General features: G+C 40.6%; 1 protein-coding gene across 1 annotated transcript; it reads left to right on the top strand.

Moving 5' to 3' along the window:
• Window positions 1-340: 340 nt before the first annotated feature.
• Window positions 341-17722, top strand: LOC126161591 (glutathione S-transferase 1-1-like). The gene is made up of 5 exons (XM_049917538.1): window positions 341-472; window positions 11152-11355; window positions 11588-11729; window positions 16576-16740; window positions 17421-17722. The coding sequence occupies exons 2-5, from the start codon at window positions 11153-11155 to the stop codon at window positions 17565-17567; spliced, it is 657 nt and encodes a 218-aa protein (XP_049773495.1). The 5' UTR covers window positions 341-472; window position 11152; the 3' UTR covers window positions 17568-17722.
• The last annotated feature ends 300 nt before the right edge of the window (window positions 17723-18022 follow it).

The following is an 18022-nucleotide window of genomic DNA, read 5'->3' as shown; positions in this document are numbered from 1 at the left end:
TAATTTATTGCGACTAAACCTCCCTCAAAATCATGGTCAGATGTTGGTCATATACAATGAGACCATGATCAAATGTTGGGAGCCCTTGTTAATACCGCGCAACATTTCCGGGCAATGAAGGCTCAACGATTGACTCATCGGAGCACGCCTCGCAACCGGAATGAAAGCTTCAGTCTTCCAGTAACCTCCACTACTTACGCCCTTTCATTCTGAGTCGGCTGAATCGCCTACGCGCCCGCCGTATCTCGGCTGCCTGTGGGATCGCCAAGTCATACGCCCCGCGGGGATGCCGCCACGTGGTTGGTCAGCGTGCCGCCTCTCCCCCGCCGCGGTCCGCGGCTGCTGGCCATGGCCGCGTCATCAAATTCTCCTGATACTGTTCTATATTTAAGAGCGGCAGCAGACACGTTAGTTCTACAGTTGGATCGGCCGTGATATCCACGCAGTGCACTGTGGTAGCAGAATTCATCATGTAAGTGTTCACTTCTGTTGCTGTCAGTGAAATCTGTTGCGTTTCTACCTCACCGTCTGACGCAGAACGAAAACTTACTGAACGTTCGCGAGGAAGCGTGCGCGTGAATTTGCTGAATGACGGGGTGTATTGATATCATACGTTCTCACACTTAGGTTAGTCCCGGTGTACGTCATACATAAAAGAGCGGAGAATGGAATACAGCCCATATGTTAGGGATGCCCCAGTCTAAGCCGTGCATGATCTCATATAAAACATTATTAACCTCTTCATTTCCTCCGTCTCAGGAGCAGCGACGTAAGCGCAAAAGATTGCTAAGTGAAGGGATGCCTGGCGGGGTCGGAAATTTTCTGTGTGTAATATTCTCCTTACGTTCGTATAGTCATAACTGACAATACAGTGTTGAGATGGCTATATGAGCCCGTCCCGAAAGCCAATAAATTTTTAAAAAATAAAATAAAATAAATAAAAACAAATTCAGTTCCAGTGCTTATTTATCCGCTTAATATTTCTGTTAGTTGTAATTGACGATACAGAGTGCCAAAAGTTGTTGAAGTAGATAATGACACATAGCAGAACGTAAACAAATCATTAGCGCTTATATCTTTGGCGTTATATGGGCTCTGTACGCAGATACACATACAGGAAGCGAAGAGTTTAACATCAACCCAAACGTCTTTGCATATGATGCTGTTGAACTGTTATCCGATAAAAAGCTGCATAAATATTCATAAATATCTTCATCGGATTTCTAATTTGTACACAGATTGGCAGATCAGAAATTTAAACGACCAGAAATTTAAAATTGTGCTCTTCACAAGGCGCAGAAAAGAATTTTTCCTATGATTATAGTATGAATGAGTCACTGTTGGAATACAGTCTGAAGAGATATGAAATGGAGTGGTAACATAGGTTCATTAGTAGAAAATTCTTTACAATAACTCGTGCGACCCCGTCTATTGCTCAAACAGAACTAACGGGAGTATTGAAAGTTCAGAGGATGACAGTGCGAATGATTACACGTTTGACTCCCTCGAGAGTCACAGAAAGCGCGTTTTCACGGCCGGTATCTGCGTTATTGCTGATAATTCCATTGCGGGCATTACGTAGCGGTTCAAGGAATAATTATCTGTCTGGCGTTTCGTCTTCCCATGCTGCCGACATCATCCGCGGCTTTAACGATTCAGATAGGTGTTACAGTCTCATACAAGCTCAGCAGCCCGAACTATGAATCCACGCAACGGTCGGTTAGTGACGTCATCAGACTGCTGTCTAGCCCGCATCTCGTGGTCGTCCGGTAGCGTTCTCGCTTCCCACGCCCGGGTTCCCGGGTTCGATTCCCGGCGGGGTCAGGGATTTTCTCTGCCTCGTGATGGCTGGGTGTTGTATGCTGTCCTTAGGTTAGTTAGGTTTAAGTAGTTCTAAGTTCTAGGGGACTTATGACCACAGCAGTTGAGTCCCATAGTGCTCAGAGCCATTTGAACCATTTTTTAGACTGCTGTCTAGATGGCGGCTTGTTGATGGGAACTGGGAAGTGGGAGTGGGGGGGGGGGGGGGGGGGCGAGCTGGCACTCTGGCTTTTCAATCCATCTGCTTTCCTATGAAAATTGTTTTATGCTTTTTTGTATTTCTATGGCCTCTCTGTACATCCTAACGTAGTAACTACATATTAGATCTTGCTAAAACCGTAGTGTCGGAGAAGGGATTTTGTGCTTTCCCAGTCCTAGAGCGTGATCTATTACTACTGATTATTCCGTCTTACTCAGACGACAATTGCTCCTGTAATCCGTAAGGCGGGTGTTAATGCTTCTTTTCGTAGTTCTAATCTATACTTGGTCGCAAGTGCGAAGGGCTTTATGTACATCTGCTGTGGCGAGCGTCGTCCGTAGATTCTTTGCAGTGTTCAAATTTAGCGCACCTACCTTGTTCGTTTAAAAACTGTATCAATACCATGTATTCTGAGTGTTTTGCTGATGCGATCTGTGACAGGTTTTACAAATGGAAGGAAAGCTTCCCTTTTACTGTTTTTTTTGTATTGGAATTACTACGCCTTTTAGGATACAATTCTGGATTTATTTCTTTGTATGAGTAGTCGTTTCTTCTGCAGGCCATTCTTAAATCAAGGAGATCTTCTTCCAGGCCTGTAGTTCTTAGTTTATTTCAGCCCGGTACACCAATGTTTTGATCACTCCTATTTTCTGCTTGCGATGATTGTAATTTCTGTGAAGGTATCCAGTACTGGAAGACAAAACGCCTAGACTGAAGACTATGCCTTGGACCACAGCCTAATGCCTATAATATAAATATCAGCAATAACGCAAATACCTACCAGGAAACCCTGTAGTGTATGATTTTGTAACTTTCTTATAGACAGGTATGATCTGTGCTCTTTTCGTACAACTAGGCACATCTTTGTTCAAAGGAACAACGGTATATCATGGTTTAAATGGAAGCTAGGCGAGTTGAAAATTCTGTATAGAATTTAACAGGGATCCCGTTATAAAAGATAAAGCCTTCCCACCACCCAGTAAAGGTCGGAACTTTACTATAAAATGCGGCTTTGAAAGGTGTACCTATGGTTTTCCCGTAGCACCCGCGGGACTAAGCTGGCACATTGACGTCGAATAAGATGAATCTTGCAGTAGTGCCATTTAATCAAGAGTTATGAATAATTCAGCCGTGTGCTGCTACAGCTACAGCATACCAGTTGAATATGTGTGCAAGGGAAATCGTATTCACTTTACATGGAACTATTGGCAATAAGGCAAATAATCGTATGTTTTTGCAAAATGCTGAAGAATGCAGAGTTGCTTCTTGTAACAGACCAGAAGGTATCCCGTCTGCTTCTCTGTTTATTTAAAGTAACAACGTCAATGAGATAAAATATTAGGGCATGTAAACGGAGCGAATAAAGACGAATAACATATTTATAACGTGCAACAGCTGAGTGCTGCTGAGCTCACGTGGGACCAGGTGGTTCAGTACTTGTGACACCATACTCGTATTTTGCAGAAGTTGGGTTTAAGTCCCCATCAGATCGTGATAGGTAAGTTTCCCTGCAGTCGGTTATCTACATACAGGGTGTTTCACAATTCAAGTCACACATTTATAGAGGTTGTAGAGAGGACTTAGTAGATAACGTTTTACATAGAAACCCATGTCCGAAAATGTCATCCCACGACGCTACAGAGCATCAAAGGTATAAGCGCTGGCGCCTGTAAATGTCGGTTACATACTTGGTGATTTCGTGATGATACTACAAAATTTCTAGGATGATGGAGAAGGATAAATGTATCAATTTGAGATAAGGGTCCCTGTACCGGAAAAGAATTAGTCGAAAGTTATAAGGGAAAACCGTTCTGATACCTCTGACATTGGAATACATGTACTGGTATTGTTGTTGTTGATAAGATTTTAGGATAGGTAACTTTCAGAAGTGCTAGTACAGACCAAAGCAAGAAAAACTGTCCCATAAACATGGGCTCTAAAATGCATACCGGAGAAGTTAAGAGCACTTGTTCAATAGAGAAGATACACTACTGGCCATTAAAATTGCTACATCACAAAGATGACGTGCTACAGACACGAAATTTAACCGACAGAAAGAAGATGCTGTGATATGCAAATGATTAGCTTTTCAGAGCAATCACACAAGGTTGGCGCCGATGGCGACACTTACAACGTGCTGACGTGAGGAAAGTTTACAACCTATTTCTCATGCACAAACAGCAGATGACCGGCATTGCCTAAGGAAATGTTGTTGTGATGTCTCGTGTAAGGAGGATAAATGCGTACCATTACGTTTCCGACTTTGATAAAGGTCGGATTGTAGCCTATCGCGATTGCGGTTTATCGTATCGCGACATTGCTGCTCGCGTTGGTCGCGATCCAATGACTGATAGCAGAATATGGAATCGGTGGGTTCAGGAAGATAATACGGAACGCCGTGCTGGATCCCAACGGCCTCGTATCACTAGCAGACGAGATGACAGGCATCTTATCGGCATGGCTGTAACGGATCGTGCAGCCACGTCTCGATACCTGAGTCAACAGATGGGGACGTTTGCAACACAACAACCATCTGCACGAACAGTTCGACGACGTTTGCAGCAGCATGGACTGTCAGCTCGGAGACCATGGCTGCGATTACCCTTGACGCTGCATCACAGACAGGAGCGCCTGCGATGGTGAACTCAACGACGAATCTGGGTGCACGAATGGCAAAACGTCATTTCTTCGGATGAATCCAGGTTCTGTTTACAGTATCACGATGGTCGCATCCGAGTTTGGCGGCATCGCGGTGAACGCACATTGGAAGCGTATATTCGTCATCGCCATACTGTCGTATCACCCGCGAAACCATACATTTCAGCAGGATAATGCACGACCGCACGTTGCAGGTGCTATTCGGGCCTTTCTGGATACAGAAAATGTTCGACTGTTGCCCTGGCCAGCACGTTCTCCAGATCTCTCACGAATTGAAAACGTCTGGTCAATGGTGACCGAGCAACTGGCTCGTCACAATATGCCAGTCACTACTCTTGATGAACTGTGATATCGTGTTGATGCTGCATGGGCAGCTGTACCTGTACACGCCATCCAAGCTCTGTTTGACTCAACGCCCAGGCGTATGAAGGCCGTTATCACGGCCAGAGGTGGTTGTTCTGGGTACTGATTTCTCAGGATCTATGCACCCAACCTGCGTAAAAATGTAATCACATGTCAGTTCTAGTATATTTGTCCAATGAATACCCGTTTATTATCTGCATTTCTTCTTGGTGTAGCAATTTTAATGGCCAGTAGTGTATGTTTCGCAGCAGCGAAGAGGAGGAAGTGCTCATAGATCCTCAGGTATGCATTTTGGAGCCCATTTTACTGGACATTTTTATCTTACTTTGGTCCATACTACCATCCCTGAGAATTACCTACCTTACAATCTTGGCAACAACCGTAACAATATATGTAGTCAATCGTCAGAGGCCGGGTTCGATTCCCGGCGGGGTCAGGGATTTTCTCTTCCTCGTGATGACTCGGTTTTGTGTGATGTCCTTAGGTTAGTTAGGTTTAATTAGTTCTACGTTCTAGGGGTCAGATGACCATAAATGTTAAGTCCCATAGTGCTCAGAGCCATTTGAACCATTTGAACCAATCGTCAGAGGTATCAGAACGGTTTTCGCTTATAACTTTCGACTCGTTCTTGCCGGTACAAGGACCCTTACCTGAAATTGATACATTTATGCTTCTCCGCAATCTTAGAAAGTTTGTACATCATCAAGGTATCACCCTGTATACACATATATTCACTGGCTCTGTAGCATCGTTGGATGAGGCCTTCGGACATAGATTCCTGTGTAAAACTTGATCTACTAAGTCCCCTATACAACCTCTAGAAGTGTGTCACGTGAGTTGTGAAACACCCTGTATATACTTTGCAAGGCCGCTACACAGTGCATGTCGTAGGGTACTTTGTACCAAGATTAGTATTTTTGTGTCCCAGTCCATTCGCGTATTGATCGAGGGGAAAATGATGGTTTGTACTCATCTGAGTGGACCCCAGTATGTCTTATCATCATGATCCTTAAGAGAAGTATAGGGTGATTGCAGCAGGTTTGTTACACGGTTTACACTGTCTTCCTCCAATGCTGGCTCTTTAAATGTGTCCAACAGACTCTCTTGAGAATGTCATCACCTTTAAATGCATAGACTTCAATGGCTGGAGTCAGTTAGCATAAAAGTTTTCTGGGTATGGTACCACACAGTATGGAGAACAACAGTCACTGCAACCATGGACAAACTGGTCTCATTCAGTATCAATTATTTTCCAATATCACACTCACCATTCTCCCGCAGATTCCCATTTAAGCTCCCTAGGAATCAATTCCTTCTCTCTCTCTTTAATTTCTGTCTGTCTTTTCTCTATCTTATCTTGAACTAACAACTTGTTATGAGTCTAACAGGGCTTGTTTTAGTTTGTTCTGGGTCTGTTGTCATGCCCACTTCGTCGTTACTCTTCACATGAGATCCACACTCCACAATTGGTTGTTTCTGATTTGCGTTACAGAGTCGTGGCACTTTCTCAAAACCTTTACAATGAATCTAGGTTTTTCATCGATTTTCCTTATTAGTGACTTCACTTGTTTCTCACATTTCATCTCACTGCTTAGCGTTAGCCATAAATATGTAACTGATGTGATAATTATTTGAAAGCTGGGATGGTTCCTTTGAAACAGACACTGAAGCTTCCCTCCCAGTCCTTGCCCTGTCAGAGCTAGCACTCGGTGTCTAATGACTTTGTCATATTCCTTCATTTTTTCCTTTGCTATCTACACAGTAAATATTAACCGTTGACAAAGGTAATAAATTAAGTTTAGTGTCCTATTTTGAGTTTTTTATATTCAGACCTGCAAAATTTATAATTATTCTGATGACTCCACAAAATTCGTTTAGGCTGTTGTTGAGCATCCTCAGCACTCCAGCAGTGCTAGTCCAGTAAATAGTAAAGCTCTTAGAAATTGTGCTTATTAACATAGATTTGTTAAGAAGATACCACAATGTTCGCTTCATTGACAGATTTTTTTTGCACATGAATAATACTTTATTACTGGTCTGCTGCTTGAATTTCAATAAATTCCCAACAAAATAAATGTTTTAGGTGTAACTTATTTTTTTCAAATATCAGTACAAGCCAAATTGCACACTCCCATTTCTCTGTACTGGAATTAATGGCAGCACTTCAGAACAGTTTGTTGCAATCTGTTTGTTATATGCATGTACTTTCAGGCCTATTATTCATTATATTTTTGAAAGTGTTTTATCAACTGAGTGGGCAGGGACATGGTTTGCAACGAAGTTGCTTTATGGCACTGGAACAGGTGATTTTCTTCCGTCCAGTTGTCAGTGGAAAAGTTTCACTTCATAAAGGGAAGCAGTTGACATAATATACGGAATTTTGTTGATGTTCGGAACATACAAACATGTTCAGTTGTACTGTATTGCTTTGTCTAATTATCACCCAAACAACATAACAATCAATCTAATACTTTGAGACTAATTTTTAACTCTTTCTGAGGAAAGATTGTTCATTTGCTCCTGTTAATACTAAACTTACTAAATAAAGCACAAATTAAGTGATTACTAAATTCTTTGGCAAAAATCTGGATCCATAATTGCAACGAGTCACCTTTATATTGTTTCCTGGTCATCCTAACTTCTGTAATGTCAGTTCAATATATTACACTGAGGTGACGAAAAGTCATGGGATAGCGACATGCGTATATACAGATGGCTGTAGTATCTCGAAGACAAGGTATAAAAGGGCAATGCATTGACGGAGCTGTCATTTGTGCTCAGATGATTGCTGTGAAAAGGTTTCCGACGGAAATCAACAGACTTTGAAGGCGGAGTGGTAGTTGGAGCCAGATGCATGAGACGTTCCATTTCGGAAATCGTTAGGGAATTCAATATTCCGAGATCCACAGTGTCAAGACTGTGTCGAGAATACTACATTACAGGCATTACCTCTTACCACGGACAACGCTGTGGCCGCTGGCTTTCACTCAACGAACTTGAGCAGCAGCGTTTGCATAAAGATGTCAGTGCTAAACAGACAAGCAACATTGCCTGAAGTACCCCAAGAAATTAACTTAGAACGCATGACGAATATGTCCGTTAGGACAGTGCGGCCAAATTTGGCGTCAATGGAGTACGGCAACACACTACCGACGCGACTGCCTTTGCTAACAACACGACATCCCCTGCAGCGCCTCTCCTGGCTCGTGGCCATATCGGTTGGACTCTAGGCGACTGGAAAACAGTGGGCTGGTCATATGAGTCCCGATTTCGGTTGGTAAGAGCTGATGGTAGGGTTCGAGTAGTGTGTAGACCCCAAGAAGTCATCCTACCAATATCAACAAGGCACTGTGCAAGCTGGTGGTGGTTCCATAATGGCGAGGGCTGTGTTTACATGGAATGGTCCAGATTCTCTGGTCCAACTGAACCGATCATAGACTGGAAACTGTTAAGTTCGGCTACTTCCAGACCGTTTGCAGCCATTCAACGATAGATTTTTTATGTATGACAATACGCCGTGTCACCAGACCACTACAGTTCGCGGTTGGTTTGAAGAACATTCTGGACAGATCGAGAGAATGATGTTGCCATCCAGATCGCCCGACTTTAATACCGTTGAACATTTATGGGATATAATCGAGAGGTCAATTCGTGCACAAAATCCTGCACCGGCAACGCTTTCGCAATTATTGACAGCTATAGAAGCATCATGTCTCAGTATTTCTGCAGGGGACTTCCGACGACCTGCTGAGTTCATTCCACGACGAGCTGCTGCACTAGATCAGGTTGTGACCTCACTGTATACCCTTTGATTACACATTGTTTTCTTTCAGAACGATGTAGTCAGTACCATCTTCCTTCCTCTCTAAGGCTTGGACTAGTGGTGCTCTAGAAACACAGCATTTAACATGACACTTAAAACTGTGTGTCAAATGTTTGTAATTTACCAACTGCTGGGGCTTTAGTTATTATGACTGAGCTCACGGAATTAGAGAAGGCAACCTGATATCATGCGAAATATTTTTGAAGGTGAGAAGGCAGAAAATGTGTTGAGTTGGAACTAAATGTTTGGCTAGATGAGTGGAATGTTACATTGCTTGATGGGAAACAATGTAAGTGGCCAAGTGGACATAACTATAATATGGCTTTATATCAGTTAAAAGTTTTTATTGTGTGCAAATGTTTGAGAAGAAGATTACTTAAAATTTTCAAATGTTAAAGATGTTGGACATGGAGAAGTATTTTCTCCTTTTCTGTGCTAAAACTTTACTCTTTGACTGTATCGTTTCTGCGACTTATTCTCTACAGCCGATTCACTGCTGACAACCTAGATCGGTCACAAGACGTCGATTCTGGCTTCACTCGCTATAAATAGCTACACTAAATAGCATAAAGTAGCTACCTATTCAGATGGGTCATTACTGTAGTTACACTTTCCAGCCGTATTACTCTTCATCACACCACTAACAGTACCAGATATCCATCTAACTTGCATGGATAAACTGCTAAGCCCGTTCATTGTACTACTGACAGTGTGCTATCCATAGTAGCAGACAGTAGCTGATACTATAAAGCAGTTACCTAAGTAGTTCATGTTCACAGACAGAAGAAATAATTTGGCTGTCCAGCAGTCTGTGATGTTTGTGACAAGTGCTTACTTCTTTGGTGACGGATGGTAATTGTTTTACCAGCTGATCTGCAATTTGCATCTCATGTACTTCTTTCCATACTGTATGATGTTATTGTCAATGTTCGTGTAGCACAATAAATAATTAAGATGACTTATTCTCTGTATCAATGGTAAATGCAGTTGTAAATGCGGAATACTCAATTCTAGTAACACGTAATGATGTTCTATGACATGAAAGGTTACAAATTAAAAGTACAACACCATTAAAGCATCCTTAATTGAGCTTTGCTATTTTCAATAAAAAGAAATGTAATTTTTCTTTAGGGCTTTGGCCCCACACACTTTAGTTTTTTGATAACCTGTCATTATTAGAATATTATGTTTCACGTACCTTTCGTCGTTTGCAGACGCGCAGCGCCGCTCTGCAACACGAAGCTGAAATGCTGTGTTAAAGTGCACCAAAATCTTGACGGTTACGTGAAAGGTTTTGATTGTTGTGCACGTAATGTTAATTTCTTTTCAACTGCGAGTTTAAGCAGTCTAGCATGTTTGTATTTAACGTATAAGACATAAAATGTAGCAAAGCTAAATGTAGCGCGCATTAAAATCCGACCAACTTCATTGTTCTGTTAATGAGAAGAGACTCTAGGATTTCTGAGAGGTCAGCATTGAAATCTTGTTATAGAACTGATTAAAATTCTTCGAAAGCGAGTGACTTCTTATTTTTAAGCCGTGTGGCGTAATGAAAAACTTAAGATTAAAACTGCAAATTGTTCAGTAATAATTATGAGATGCCTTTCCCTACACTACTGAAAGGAAAACACAAGTTTACGCATTTATAGAATTAATTATTATTATCATGAGAATTCATTTTCTTACACTATTAGTAATAAAAGCATACCGGTACCATTCTCATCACGAATCGTCAATGGTGACCTTCTACAATCAAGAAAAAAACTAAGAGAGTTTTTTCTCTTTCTTCCTCGTTAGAGGACTCTCTATTCATTTTTATCTTTGTTCACAGATTACCCTTGAAATACAAAGTTTTCGTATTTCATAGTTCTTTTTCTATATTATTTTACAGTATTTCGTAGCAATAATTAGAACACATCGTCTTTATGGCTTTTATCAATATTTTCGTTATTACGATTGTTTTTATATCGTCGCACTAGTTTCGTAAATTTTCGTAATAACGTCATGGGGATGGCACACTCAGTAGTCAACATTTCCCTACCACGTTTTCTCTCATTTATGGCATTACTGTACTTGATCTTAACAGTACATTCTAAATAGAGCCCTGCACCTTCTTTAGTTTATTTCATTTCTACGACTATCAGTATTATTACTAGATCTCCTACTACTACTGACAGTGTTGAGTTTCCACAAGGTAACAAAAGTTTTAGTAGCAGAAAATTACATGCTAATATAATGATTGCAACATTAGGCAAACATTTTAACAGTGTCCTATTTCCCATTCCAGTATGCCTTCTATGGACTTGTATTATGTTCCGGGCAGTGCTCCTTGCAGAGCAGTCCAGATGGTTGCAAGAGCTGTGGGTGTTGATCTCAACTTGAAACATGTGAATCTTGTGGCAGGAGAACAGCTTCGACCAGAGTTTCTGAAGATGAATCCAATGCACACAGTTCCTACAATTGATGACAATGGCTTTTACCTTTGGGAGAGGTAATTATCTAGTTTTCTGTTTTCTTTAAGTTGATATAAATAGGTCAGAGGCGAAATTCTTAATGCTACTGTGAGACACATATAGGCTAACTATAAAATAATTGTCTTGTTACAGTTAAGGAGCAATGTATACCTGTAAGAGAGTGATAATAATCTATTTGAATACAATCCTTAGATCTTTGTTTGAACTTTGTATTTTGTGACACCCTTCTTACACCATAATTTTCAACAGCCGTGCCATAATCGGTTACCTGGTGGATAAGTATGCCAAAGATGATTCACTCTATCCTAAGGAAGCCAAGAAGAGAGGATTGGTGAACCAAAGACTGTACTTTGATGTTGGGACACTTTACGCTAGATTTGCTGATTATTATGTAAGTCATCTCTGATACTTGCACCTAACAAGGTACCTTTTTATAAGGCACAATGAAAGTATTGTTAGTATGTGAATAGTACCAAATTCTGCAAGCCATATCAAAATTTATAATTGTCGTCTGGTAGAATATATTATTTAGGACAGGGTGTCAAACTTGATGTGTAACAAAACCTTTTATTTACCAAATGCTACTAATCTACAAATACCAGCCCCCTCCCTCCCAGGGGGCTCACAGCTCTCTTTCTGAATACATGTGTGACAAGCATTTGGCTCCTAAGTCACTGTGTACATTTTCTGTTCCATTCCTGTGCTGCAAATCGTACTCTCTGATTGTATTGTTTCTTCAACTTATTCTCTAGAAATGATTCACTCCTAAAAACCTAACTTGCTTATAGGACATTGATTCTGTCTTTGCCCACTATGTTCCATTATTTTACACTAAATATTTGAGTTAATTTATGTTTAGTGTCCATGTGGGGAAGTATGCGCTGTACCCAGAATGTCTGGATGCACCAGATCTCTGGGCTCTAGCCACCATGCCAAGTAACCAGCGCCGTGTGGTGTCTAAGGGAAGAGTCACCATTTGCAGTAGGCGGCATTATGGCTTATATTTGATGTCGTGAAGTGACCATTGTTATCAGCTATTAACTGCTTGGCCCTGCAGTCTCTTCAAAGTGACTACAGTTCAGCATCGGCTGTTATGACCCTAGGAAGATTCACTCCAAACAATATGTAGATAATTATTCCTCTCACTTCATGGTTTGCACCTGAAAAAATAGAGGTCCTCTCTCTCTACTAAAACAGAGTTGTTTTGTGGAGAATACTGAAAATGTATTTGGTGGACGCTCTTCCTTTAGCAAAGTACAGAATGGTTCCATCTTAATTAAGACGGCAAATCCTACCAGATCTGGATATTACTCTCTTGTAAACAAAAACCTCAACAAGGTGCAGGTACTAATTGTTCACTGACATCTAAAGCTGCAGACAGATGAAGAACTATGCAAACACTTGAAGAGGTGAGGAACCAACTTCATATTTCCTGTATGTCAACAATACAGATGCATTCATCCTCATTTTTGAGGGGGATTCTCTTTTCGAACAGAGCAAAATCGTATGTTACTACTGCAGTGTGAAGCCATATTTCCCACCTTGATGTGGTTTTGTAAATACCAGCACTTCAGGCATACAGCTTCCCAGTGTATTTATGATCCAATTTGAGGAGACTGTGGCCAGCCATTTCACAAAACGTAGCGATATATACAACCAACTGTCTGTGTCAACTGTGGGAACAGCCACCATCCTCAGTCCCAAAATGTGCTAATCTGCTCAAGGAACGTGAGAGACCTTTGTATCTAATCTCAATGATATCAACTTCTGCCACCATTGTAGGCAGGTTGTCAGCAGTACCTGGTTATTCACTCTCCTGATTTCGACATGTGGTAGTCATACAAATAAACCCGACTGTTGGTATGACATGTCCTTCCCTTTCATGGTTCCTGTGGAATCATCTTTGGGAACCCTCCCTGCACCTGGCTGGAGTAACAGCATCCTCCTCCAACGACTAATGATAACAGAGTCTTGAAAAAAGAGACAGCATTGGTCGTATATTTTTTTTACTATCGCAAAATCGATTTTAAAAAATATACGACCAATGCTGTCTCTTTTTTTAAGTATACCTGTTATCTGGTCGTAGTGCACAGTACAACATGGAGTCGCCAATCGATAACAGAGTCCTTCTTGGGAATTCTGTAGGCAGATATCTTCAGAGACCTGAAACCAGGCCACGACTTTAGAACCACAGCCTGAGGGTCACTGAGGTGGCATTCTTCTTCCATTCCCACACCCTAAGCAGATAAGCTCTGACAGGAATTTAGACTGTCAAAAATGATGAGTGAGGACAAGAAAAATAAATCTTAGGAGAAACCTACTCCGATGACCGCAGAGGTATAGAATCCCTGCCCTTTTGCCCCTCCCCCCCCCCCCGACTCGCACACCCACACACGCTGCCAATCTCGAAGGTGACGTTCCTTGCTCGTCGTTTATGTTATTCTACCCCAAAAATGACAGGCAGCATTTCTGGGGCACGATGTGTCCTCTTGGACCCTTCACACTTGACCAGAACATCTCTAACATATTGATCCAATGGAACTGCAATAGATATTACTGTCATCTGCCAGAACTACAACAACTACAACTAACTTCCTCTTCTTCAACCAATGATCACTCTCCAGCTCTTTGATGTTACTGTGCATTTAGTCGGAACTGTACTGTTCCTGAGAGAAAATCTGGAAGTGTCTGTACGTTGGTTCTCATAGATGTCATCAGTGAATAGGTTCCTCTCTGTACTGTGCTGGAAATGATAGCAGCGCAAGCGCAACAGACTCCAACAGACATTGTTTTTAGCATTTATTCACCTCCAGATGGGGAATTTACTTACTTTGAAATGACCATCTTAATCCAACAACTCTCCCCCTTTCTCGCTCTTGGGGATTTCATTGTGCTCCACCTCTTGTAGGGAAGTACCACTTCATCAGGTAGAGGCCTTCTGGCCTACCAGCATCTTTCCAGTTTTGATCTGCATATCCTCAATAAGGATACTCTCACCCACTTCAGTGTCAGCCGTAGCACGTTTTTGAGTATCGACCTTACAATCTCAATCTTGTAAATTCGCTACAGTGGTTCTGACAGTGACCACTTTCCAACGATACTGTCACTTCCCTGTAGCTGCTCAATAAACCAAGTACCACTTTGGGCTCTTGAAAGAGCCCAACATGGTAATTGGTCTACTGGCAATGTATACTTCTGCTGTCGCCTTTGCCTCCTCTCTGCGAGATTGCATCAGCAGGATTGTGGGAGGCGTCTGTGATACGATCTCCCATGCCACTGAAACAGCTGTTTCCCTTTCTACAGAATTCGCTCCCCCTTTGCCCCACTGCTATTCAGAATTGTTGACAGGTCAGGCAATGCCCCAGCGACACCCTTTCACCAGACCATCTTCCTCATTTTTAAGCAACTTCATAAAAAGGTGTACTGTTTAATTAAATACAGTAAGGTGTAATGTTGGGCACAATACACTCCCTCGTTGAAAGCATATCCCTCTTTATCCCAGGTGTGGGCCAACCATTGTAGTACTCTTGGTCGCAAACGATGAAAAACTGTTCCAGGTCTCTTCCTTCGTGGTGATATTTTTACCAATGCATAGGTAGTTGCTGAACACCTTGTGACCCATGGTGGGACAGCGTTTTGTCGTCTTCTTAGCCATCTACACTTTGAATAAATGCCAAGCTGAAGATATCTTCTTATCCGTCACCCCTCATGTGCCAAATTAAATAATGAAATTTCACTGAATAGAAGTTGCTTCAGGCTCTTGATTCACCATGCAAATGGCCCCAGACCCTGATTATAATCGTAATCAGATGATCCAGCATCTGAATGTTACTGAAATACTCCATCCACTCAGGATCTTCAACTGTATTTGGCTAAATGTTGTTTTCCCTTCGCAATGTATCATCATCTCAATCCTTAAACCAAATAAAAACCCAGCATCTGTCTGATAGGCTTTCTCTAAATACCAGCACCTCACTGTAGTCTTTTTGACCTACGAAAGGCATATGACACCACTTAGCATCATCACATTTTACTTACACCCCATGGCTGGGGCTTTCAAGACACCCAGCTGCCAGTTTTTATCCTACCACTTGTTTTGGGTTACAGTTGCTACAAATTGCCTGGTATCTGTGGACAGATTACACACCTATATGTTTCATGTACTGCTAAAATTTCTGATCAAGGTATCTGTTAGAGCTTCATTTCTACTTTTCATTGATTCTTTTATTTGAAAAAATTCCTTGCAGGATTCCAATCTCGATTAACTCTGGGTTTTTTTCTTGTATTTGTAATGGTATATACTGTGATATTTTCAGCATTACACCTTTTATTTTAGTTACAATGTGTAAAATTAGTGAGTTTACACTCTACTTTATTCTTATTATTTAGTAATTAGGCTGTAAGTGTTCATGAATTCGCTTGTTTTCAGATCTTCAAACCATTTACATCAAACTGAAACGTCCTGGGAGATTAAAAATATGTGCCAAACGAAGATTGAAGCCGGGGAACTTTGTATTTCATGGGCAACTGAGCTATCCAAGCATGACTCACAACCCATTCTCACTGCTTTGCTTCATCCAGTACCTCATCTCCTACCTTCAAAACTCCATCAAAGTTCTCCTGAAAAATTTGAAGGACTAGTATTACCAGTAGAAAGGGAATTGCACACACATGGCTTAGCTACAGTGATGAGGACGGTTTCCATAATGAATGCCCATGAAAGGGAAAGTTTCCAAGTTCAAGTCCTTTCATCTGCCAGGAAGTTTCATACCAGCACACACTCTGCTATAGAATGAAAATTTACTCTGCACATGAAGCAAGCTGAACTTAAAATAAAAACTCACTGATATGTATTTGATTCTCATATTTATTCATATTATACTTCAGGTCCAAAGAATGACTGTATTCATTACTCTGAACTTCTGAATCTAACTGATGTGATCCCCTAGATTCCTTATTTATATTTAGTCTGCTAGACATCTGTTCTATCGTTTGAACCATCATACTATTTCTGTATAGATAAGACAGCATCTGCATTTTGTAAATTATAACAATTGCTTACGCAGCAGGACTCCACAGACCACTATCACACTCATCAGATAGTCATAAAAACTCTAATTTGAAAGCCTCAAAAAATACAGTAAGCTTTCTGAATGTGAAAAATTCCTAGTTAATGATATTTATAGGGTGGGTCATTGATTAATCCCTGCTACTATTAATCTAATACATTGTTCTAGTATCCTGTAATTTTCGCTGGAGGGAGCTATAACCCAGAGAATTTAAAGAAACTGGAAGAAGCATTTGAGTTTCTGAACAAATTCTTAGAAGATAACGATTGGGCTGCTGGTAACTCCATCACTATTGCTGATTACTCCCTAATGGCATCAGTCAGTACAGCAGAGGTAAGAGCTTGTTTGCAGGAAGTGAAATATTACTTCTGTTTTGCCATTTTTTACGTCACAAACTTGAGTAGGTATTGAAGAATTCATGCATTTGAGCTATTTTTTATCCCTTGCCGTATGGATATGCATAGTATTCAACCAGATGAGTATCGATCTTCTCATTTTTGTGTATCGGATTTTTATTGGGACATTCTCTTGAGAACTAATATGTGTACAATGTCCCAATCACAATGAAACATTAAAGGACAGAAATAAAATTTGAATGAATTCTATTTAAACTGCAGTCATAACTGAAAGAAAGAAAAACAAAACATTGTGACCGCTTTTTATTAATAGGTTCATATAAACATGATGTATGGAAAATATGATGATTAAACATCGTTCCACAGTGTTTGCATGTACTGCAGTTACAATACAATTTTACAAGCTAAAAAATTAGAAGACATCACCTTACATAGATACAGTCTTCAAGGAATGAAATTTTAATTAATTGTAAGATTATGAAAGAAGCAATAACCAGTATAAACATTTAAATTTCAATTTCTGGACATTGCCATAGGATGCCAATAATGTTAAGCATAAAATGGACGTTAATTGTATTCTCATATTGACTTAGAATTAGCATTTTTAACTGACTGCTCGATTTATGAACATTTCTGTGTCAATATTTCTTTTTCCAGATTCTTGGCTTTGATATAAAAAAATACTCTAAAGTTGCATCCTGGTTTGTGCGTGCAAAGAAGGCAATTCCATCTTATGAAGAAATTAACCATGCAGGAGCCTTAGAATTTAAGAAACTGCTTGATGCAGCGATTGCCAAAAAGTAAGACTGAAACTACAGAAGAAATTGGTGAAAGACTGTCAATGCAGATAAATTAATTTCATCACATAACATTGCGATTTGAGATCACAAACATTGTATTATACTCCTATTTACTTTATACCGATAATACGAGGAACAATTAAAATATATTTGATGTAACGTTTTTAAAAATTGATGTTATTTCATAATCACAAATCCTGCTAATGCATGATTCGGCTATATGACCAAATAGAGATGCACAATCAGGCCCCTGACACTTCCAGGTGCTGATAACACTATTTTACACAAGTATGCAGCATCTCCATGTCACTCACAATGATCGCTCACTACCTGACAATGTACATGCCGCTTGTATACCCTACCAGACCTAGCACCAACAATAAAAATGAGCAACATTAATGCACTTTAGTGGCCATTGTGTCATAGAGAACTGCAGCTCTAAACATTTACATACCCACC

The sequence above is a fragment of the Schistocerca cancellata genome, chromosome 2 (assembly GCF_023864275.1).
Source record: "Schistocerca cancellata isolate TAMUIC-IGC-003103 chromosome 2, iqSchCanc2.1, whole genome shotgun sequence".
NCBI lineage: Eukaryota > Metazoa > Arthropoda > Insecta > Orthoptera > Acrididae > Schistocerca > Schistocerca cancellata.
This window is presented reverse-complemented; position numbering and strand designations above follow the sequence as displayed.